Source organism: Nicotiana sylvestris, chromosome 3, assembly GCF_000393655.2.
Source record: "Nicotiana sylvestris chromosome 3, ASM39365v2, whole genome shotgun sequence".
Classification (NCBI taxonomy): Eukaryota; Viridiplantae; Streptophyta; class Magnoliopsida; order Solanales; family Solanaceae; genus Nicotiana; species Nicotiana sylvestris.
In genome coordinates this window covers 202,801,604-202,810,803 of record NC_091059.1, presented here as the reverse complement: position 1 = coordinate 202,810,803, position 9,200 = coordinate 202,801,604, and the positions used below count along the sequence as shown (strand labels likewise).

General features: G+C 33.7%; 1 protein-coding gene across 1 annotated transcript; it reads left to right on the top strand.

Annotated features, from left to right (window-relative positions):
* Nucleotides 1–4,142: 4,142 nt before the first annotated feature.
* LOC104235782 (transcription factor TCP12-like) lies at nt 4,143–6,770 on the top strand. Its single transcript, XM_009789598.2, has 3 exons — nt 4,143–4,567; nt 4,877–6,002; nt 6,514–6,770. The coding sequence occupies exons 2-3, from the start codon at nt 4,998–5,000 to the stop codon at nt 6,559–6,561; spliced, it is 1,053 nt and encodes a 350-aa protein (XP_009787900.1). The 5' UTR covers nt 4,143–4,567; nt 4,877–4,997; the 3' UTR covers nt 6,562–6,770.
* Nucleotides 6,771–9,200: the final 2,430 nt, after the last annotated feature.

Sequence of the window (9,200 nt, the reverse complement as noted above, 5' to 3'; positions counted from 1 at the left end):
AGTCTTTAAGTCAACGGAATATATCCTTTCTATGTAAACGTCCAAGCAAAATCAAGACACGAAATAAAGGGGAAAAACATAAATAGCTAAGGTGACAATGATTAAACTATAGTTTGTCATTTTGCCGCAAATTATCACAACGGATAGCTGTATTTGTAGTCTTCTTGTAAACGGGTCTTTTTCCTTCAGAATCGTACCGCAGCACAAGAAAACAAAGGAAAATGCTATTTACAAATGAACAACTGATTTGTGTATGTTGATGTACTGCTGTGATATACCTATATAGACGCACAAATTCAAAACACTATAGATTCTCATAAATTGTGAGGGATTTAAAAAAAAAAAAAAGAATAGCTCTATAAAAATTACTAACGCCTTATTCCATGTGAGCTAATTGATTTCGATTAGATTAGATCGCACGAAAAAAGAGAGAAAATACCAACACATTAATTTATTTCTCTCCTTTTGTATAAATGGAAAACCACAATATGCAATGATATATGAAAATAGTTGGTGCAGCTCTAGTACTGTTATCTGGCATTTTGCCTACAAATAAAAGTTCAATTATCACCTAAATTATTGCATGATTATTTCAATAATTTCTATATTTAGTTATCAAAACATAAAAAAATAGCCAGGTTAGATTAATTGGAACATCATTTGAACCTATGGCTCTGAAAATAGAAATAGCAGTGCCACTTCACGTCGTTTTATTTTCCTATAAAGAAACAGTTACTTGGGTCCTTCCCTTTCACAAGTAGCTCAGGGAAAACGAAAAAAGACACCAGGAAAAAATAGAACTCCTAACAAATTATAAGTATATGAAATCGTTTTCTAATTTTTAGCCATATGACAATTTCTATTGCTTATATATGTAGTTATAGATACTATATTTTTCAAAAGATTGAATGAAAATTATATCTTTATAGATTTGAAAAAACAGTTAAATGCACCCGCGATCTTTATTTTTTAAATTATTCATTTAAAAGCAAAATTCAGAGATACGAAATTGTTTGCCAAAAATCAAACCTCAAATCAAATGCTACCCTGTGAATAATTGCTTCTACGTTCTCGAAAGAAAAGGAAGTAATTATTATTTACTATAATTATACACCTTATGAATTTGCTAGATGAAAATACTGATCATTTCCTAATTCTGTTTTTAATCTTGATGCCAACTTCATTTTTTATTACCCTTTTTGGTCGTTATTTGACAAGATAGTTTTGGCATGCGCATGGAAAGGAACATGGACTTTGGCTAGTCTTCAAAACATGAATGTAAAACAAAGTAGTTCTAGTTCTAAATAAAGAAACTTTTAATATATGTGAAAATGAGGGATCAATCAATTACTTTATAAAAAAGGAAATGCAAATAACTATACATATATATAAGGAGACAGTAAGACATTATTGTCCTGCAAACTAATCCCGTAAAAGATTTTTACTACCAATAGAAATTGGTTCATCTGCTAAAATTTCCGAGTGCAAGCTAGGTGCACTGTATCCAGGCTGGAAGGACAAAATTAATGAACAGTACACCTTAACTATGTGTTTAAAAGGATTCTGAAATTTGCTACAAATACAACTAAAAAGCACAAGAAAAGGTGGTAATACTAGATGAAAGAATACCATGAAGGTTATAGTATAATGGTAAGTATATTTCTTCATCTTTAACTAGAAGTTTCAGATTCGAGTCCTGAGTATGATATTAGGCAGAGGCGGATTTGTAGGCATTTACACGGGGCACGTGAACCCATGATCTTTCCGTCAAACTAGATATTTTATATCCATAATTTTAGAATTGGTCTAGTATTATCGGTTGGCACCCATGCTCCAAAGAGGCTAAATGATGCACTTGGTTAAATGTTGAGTTATTTACCTAGAGGATTAGGGATCAAATCTCACTTAATACTTCTTGTTTTCTCCTTTTAAGTGGTGCACCCATATTATTAAAATCCTAGATCCGCCTTTGATATTAGGGGAGGAGCTAGCATAGGTCTTGTGATTCGGCCGAACCCAATAACTTTTGTCCAAATCCTGTATGGCTGTATTTATCTTAGAATATCCATTGAACATGTACAAATTATTAATTTAGAACCCAACAACATAAATAGGCAAGAATCTCGAACTCACAAGGTTCAAAGCCTCTGCATGAAATCTCTTTTGGTAACGAGCGCTTTAATCTCCACAATGAAACTTTTTTGATTAATTGGGCATTAAAACGGATAACTAATACCGGGTGAAAAAGAAAAAGTAATACTAGAAGAAAGAATAAGACTTTTTTTAATTGCTTTTCCATCTTTTTTCAATGGAAATGAAAGCACTTGATATGCAAGGGTTATGTTATATATGCTCTCACTGTCACCCAACCTTAAATGGTACATTATGTATCCATCATCCCTTTTTATTTTTTGGTTCATAGTTATCTAAACTTCTGAAAGCAACCTCATGAGATCAAGCCCGTCAGGTGTACCATTTATTGTGGTTCTCATAATAATGCCAGACAGTCTAAAATTCAAAAATAGGACAGCCCACATCCCCTCCACCCCACTAGATCTCACTACTTCTTAATTAGGACTTGTGGGGGGGAGTAGAGGGATTTGCAAAGGCGGCCGCGGCATGCATATACGGAAAAGAGAAGTTAGTGGTTTGCAAAGATGATTGTGGAAAAGGGCTTACCTAACAATGAAGAAGAGGAAGAGGGTAGATGGATAATAATAACTCAAAAATAGAAAGAAGAGGGACAAGTGGGGGCTCAATGGCTAAGGTTTTAAGGGAGGTCTTGGAAACATCATTAGCAAGTACATGCAGTATTACCACCCTACATCAGACTGTGGGGTCTGATGGAATATTCTTCTACTATACTCTTTTAAATAGAGGGAATTAATGAGCCTTTATAATGTTGAAATTTATAAGAAAATAGTATAACTTTTTAAATCTCTTAATTATGTATCAAATCAAATCTCATATTTACCCTTTAGTGGATCTATTCACTGAAGTCTGAATAAATCGTACCAGTAATTCATACCGAATGTGTAAATAATTTGAAAGAAAGATAGACAAGGCCTCAATGGCTAGGGATTTGTTAGCATCAATAGCAAGTATAAGCAGAAATATATACCACCAAGGAGTGAGGTGGAAGAATTAAGATTTACTCTAATGAAATATATATATCAAGATTGAGTCATGTGAATGAAGAATTTCTTAGTACCTTAAATTAAGCGAATATCACATAACAGAGGTGTAAAAAAACGAAAGATGGACAAGCTAAGTGGCTCTCAATGGCTGGGGTTTTAAGGGATCGGAGGTCTTGTTAACATCAGACGGAAGTACAATTAGAGTATATATGCTACTCTAATAATACTTGGCTACAAACATAAAAAAATATCTCTATCACTATCTCTCAACTCGCCATATAGACTTAATTGGCACAAAGTCATGCTGATGGAAAGAGATATAAGGAGAATGGGAAGACAAAAAAAAAAGTGGGGATAGAAAGAGTGTCCAAGTAGCTAGAAGGGGGTGGGGGTGGGGGGTGGGGGAGTTGTTGTTTTAGTTGTGGAAGAGATAGGTTTCTCTTTTTAGTGAAAGTGACATATATAGCTAGACTGAGAACCCTGGTCAAAAGTTGCTTTGCCTTAACGTTTCTAAATGCCTGACCTCTGAGAGGCTATCTTCTCCTCTCATTCTCTCGACCCTTACTGTTCATATACCCCCAAATTTGAGGTCTAATTTATCCACACTATGGTTTCTTACTGTTGTCTTCTTCTCTGAAACAATATTGCTTGTCGATCTTGGACTTGGCCACGTCAACGTGTAACTTCAGCAACTAGGGTGACTCCAAGTCATAGACAGATCTAGGTCGACTTCTGTGAATTTAACTAAACAAATTATTTAATTTCGACTCAAAATAGATATGTACTATATATATATATAGTAAACTTATTGTGAACTTACTAACTTAAAATTTTCAAGTTTGCAGTATTTTTTGGAATAAGAAAGGGGAAAAAGAGGCAGAAAACCCCATATTTCTTCCTCTTTGGAGTTGACGCTAAAGGGATAAAGCTAACATGCAAGCTCTTAACAAATAACATACTCAGTATAATCTCACAAATGGGGTATAGAGAGGATAAAACGTACACAAATCTTAACAATATACACAGTGTAATTCCATAAGTGAGTTCTGTGGACGGTAGTAGCTTACCCCTTGCCTTTAACATGCAAGCTCTTAAGCTTTGTATTTTTATTTTGTTCTTTCTTTTTGGAGAGGAAGAAGTGGTGGTTGAAGACTAGAGATAAGGAAGAAAAGAGAAGGATTTTTGTCAGTTGCTATCACGTGAACTGAAGGGGCACAATTAGAGAGAAGTCTATATGCTTCACTTCCCATAAAATCAGTTGTAACTACAACAAGTACTAAGAGTGTCCCCTCCATTTTCTTTCTTTCCCTCAATTCCCTTTCATACTTTTAAAGCTTAATTCCACAGCTAGAAAAAGAAGCCTTTCTTTTTCTCTAGAGGTATTTAGCAAAGATGGAAGGACAATATTACAGCTCTCTTTGTCTCTACAGGTAACAAACCATTGCCTGTCTTTCTCAATCTCCAGTATTTCCAGCTATCTTATAATGCTTTGAGTACTCCCACAAAACACATGCATTATAGCCACTAGCTACATATATATATATATTTGTAAAACCACACATTAATTTAGCTGTCATTCTCAACCAAAAAGCTATGTTATCATCAACATATTGACAAATTACCTATAATTCCTTCCCCTCTAGCTATATGATCTATCTCACTTTATTATGCACTTAAAAAGTTATGTTGTCCCTCTCAAAAGTCTTAATTAATTAACCTTGTTTTGCATCTTGCTGCAGCTAGCTAGCTTATTAAATTGACAAATTCAGAAGATGTTGTGGTTCTTTCAACTTCAATAAAAAGCTAAGAGTAGTACTTGTGCTTGTATATCCGTCCTTCTCAAGCTCAAGTCCCACTTCAATGTATCCGTCAAGCAACAGCTGTAATTACAGCCTCAATATTTCCTCCTCAAATAACTTATTTCACATTCCATCTCCGAATTCTATGCAATATGAACACGAACTTTTCCAATATTTTCATGACCATCATCTCCTTCAACCCCAACAACAACAACAACAACAACAACTCTTGACTACACCTGATCATTATATGGCAGCAGATTCCAACAAAGACACCGTAATCAGTAGTACTAATCAAGATCCTGAAGAAGTTGAATTACAAGGCCGCTGCAAGAACAAAAAAGGTGACAATAAGAGACGTGTTGCTTACAAGAAAGATAGACACAGCAAGATTAACACTGCTCACGGCCCTAGAGACCGAAGAATGAGACTTTCTCTCGATGTAGCTCGCAAATTTTTCAATTTGCAAGACTTGCTTGGATTCGATAAGGCTAGCAAAACTGTGGAGTGGTTGCTAACAAAGTCCAAATGTGCTGTCAATGAGCTCGTCCAAGGCATAAATAAAGAAAATTGCGCTACTGCTAATATTGGTGCAATTAGTACATGCTCTACTACATCTGAGTGTGAAGTTGTATCAGGAATTGATGAATCTACAACCACTAATGATATTCAGAAGCAGTCAAATAGAGGTAAAGTAGGGGAGAAGAAGAAGGCTAATAAACTAGTTCGTAGAGCTGCATTTAATCCTGTGGCAAAGGAATCAAGAAAGCAAGCTAGAGCGAGGGCAAGGGAGAGAACAAAAATAAAGAAAAGCTTTTTAAATATTGGTGATCAGTCTATGGCGGCTGATGATTTAAAACGATTAGGATGTTGGAGTCTTTTTGAAACAGGTGAAGAATCAGGTATTCAAGGTACTAATCATCAAATTGAAGAACACACCACGCACCACGAGGAGCCTCTTTTGGGGACTAATGAGAATGTTGATGATTGTAATTTGGTTGTTACCGGCAACTGGAACCCATATACCATCTTCAATTATCACCACAGTACTGAAATTTCTCACGAGGTAGGTTTTACACTTCATTTAAATCCAAGAGTAATTCTTTTAGAGTTCAAGATTCTGATATTTTTTTTGGTGGCGAGACCCTTTCTTATATCAAAGCAACCTTCAAGGTACATACAAGATTGGATAAACCAATTCTGAAACATCTATCTATCTTCTACCACTATGTAAGACTACATTAGTCACCAAAAAACAAAACCTGATAAGTTCTTTAAAAATATGATTTCAAAACATAACCTTTACACTATTTTTTCGAATTTTTTGCACTCAGACACACATATAAATGGTGTAAAAAAATTGTGGGTTCAATTGAACTATTGCTTGACTATTACATCAACCGATGAGTATAACCACATACTATATAAGAAGAGAATTTGGGAAGAAGACTTCCAGTTAAGCTTTAGAGATTTATGAGTTCCAAGCCAAATTCTTTCAGTACCTGGTTTTAAATATTCTCATCAGCTTTATTTATTGATTTACTTCTTCATTTTCGTTATATTTTTTCTTCCTGCAGCAACAATTTACAAACTTCCAGTTTTCTGGGAAGTTTTGGGAAGCATAGGAGTTAGGACAAGGGGCACCACCTCTTGTTGGTTTAGTGCAACTCAACCAGAAGAAGGCTATTTGGTTCTGTTGGTAATGTAAAATAAATTTGTCTATTTCGTTTTGCGTATTCTATGAATAACTTGTTTGTAAATAAACTGATCTTTTTTTACTTTTAAGTCATTCCAAAAATGTAATCAAAATTAATTTTCAATTTTAATGGGGAACATGAACCGTAACTTGTTTAGTACTTATTGATGTATAGTTAATTAGTTATGTCAATAATGTAATCAAACCACCTAAAAACAACAAAAAGAGAATAGTGCTCCTCTTATGTATACTAATCACTAAACATGGGATAACCGCCATTTGAAAGTTCTATTCATTGATCATTTACCTGCTTGATTAATTATACAAAATCTCCCTTTTTTCTTTTTCAAATTTAATCATAAAATTTGATCCAATTGACTTTATATTTGAACAAAATTTTTATGACGAATCAGCAAAATCACATAAAAACACTCCATGCATTTTGGTGTCTTTTACATAGAGGGAAACTATATTTCAGTTTTCTGCTATTATAGTAATTAAGATTCAACAATCTTATAGAAGACGTTTCAAAGATTTAATTTAACTTCTCTACCCATAGCATCTGCTTATATATTATTAGATTGACAGTACTCGATATATCATCAACTAGAATTATGTATGTTATTATTCGAGAACATGGAAATCATCAACATCTACCTTAAAACAAAATGAAAAATCGGAAAAATGATTCATTCCCCTTTCTAAGAGGAGTAGGGTCCATGTCACTCTTATAATTGAATTCAGTCATTTATGTTACTTTGAATTCATGATTAATGCACACTACCTAGTTTACATTATTCTCTACTCTTAAATATGATAGATGAAGATTACGCATAAAATTAAAGTTGCTATGATGATTGAAAAGGAAAAGTTTCACTAGAGTGTTATGTGACAAAAGAATATATACCTCCCAAAGCAAAAGACAAGTTTTATTGAACAGATGTAGTTAAGATTACAGACGGAGCTAGGATTTCAAGTTTATGAGTTCAGGATTCTAATCGTTAAAATTTACTGGGTTCTAAATTAATAATTTATACATATTTGATGAATTTTATAAGACAAATACAGAGTTCGAATTAAAGATACTGAGGTCGACCGAACCCGCCGCCAGCATTCTGCCTCCGCCCTGATTAAGACTAATATTGTATGAGAGTGAATGGTTTGGCCTCTAAAATCCAATATATCCAAAAGATGAGTGTTGCATAAATACGAATGTTAAGATGGATGTACCAACATTCTCTTATCTGTATAGACTTAGCAAAAAATCGGATACAATGAAAAGAATTATATAGGCGATATCAAGTAGTAGTGAGGTTAAGTTTTAGTTATGTTATTAAGTTGAGTCTGGTAGGCATGTTAGAGATATATATTCTAGTAACACACACACACACATATATATATATATATATAGAGAGAGAGACTAGTCGAGAATAAAGAGAATTTCTAGCACTAGATCAACTTCGTAACTTTTATTATATATGGCCATATTAGAAATGCTTAAATGGAGCAACATGAACAATAAAGTTCATATAGCCGACCCACCTTGCTTTGGATTAAGGCATTGTTGTTATCGTATTTAGTTTTAGGCATAAAGTAAAGTCTACAACACTAAGATTAACTTAATTGGTTGCTATGTAATTAAAATCCCACATTGGTATATAGCTGAGAAATTAGTTAAAAATATTATACATATAAGTTGTAGTGATACTCTTAATGATGTGAGGATTTTTGAAGAAAAAAAAAGTATAGGCTTGGCATGCAGTAGACAATATCACATTATGTTAAGAGTATCTTTAGGCTGACATAACCTAACAACTAGTATCAGAGTCAATAATTCGACAATACGAGTATGGAGATGACATAATGGTGAAGTTGTTTTTTTACTATTTTTGCCAGCCAAAGGTAGCTTGGAGACTCACGCACAAAAGAAAATGCTAGCTTTGGCTTTGGTGGCCTTAAATGCTCGATCGTGTGAGCGGTATACGGTGAATCTCATTAAATTAACATGTGAATGATGGTTATAATGAGTCCCATGGAACTTAGTTTGAGGCGAAAACCCGTAAATTGTGAAATTTTAGTTCAAGGGGATGTTATTGGATTGTGCGAAAAAAAGTTCCATAGTGGTAGTTGAAAAGTCTAGACTGGGGCATAGCATACCAACATAACACAATGTTAAGAGTAGAGGTGTACAAAAAAACCGACAAACCGCACCAACTCAATAATTCGAGTCAAACCGAGAAAAAAAACCCGATTATGGTTTGGTTTGATTTGGTTTGGTGTTGGGGAAAAAAACTCAACCATAATTGGTTTGGTTTGGTTTTAACTAAAGAAAGTCAAACCGAAACCAAACCAAGCCGACATTACATATATAGAAATTTTAGATATATTTAATATATAAATATACTTATTGTGATATAATTTATAAATATTTCTTTAAAAATTTCATTTTAAGGTATTATTTCAAGATTGGACTTAGAACTTTTGAATGTTCCAATAAGTTTTATAGCCATTAACATTAGTAAATTAAATAATGCTAACAAAAGCCCAAACCAAAATCAAATCAATACT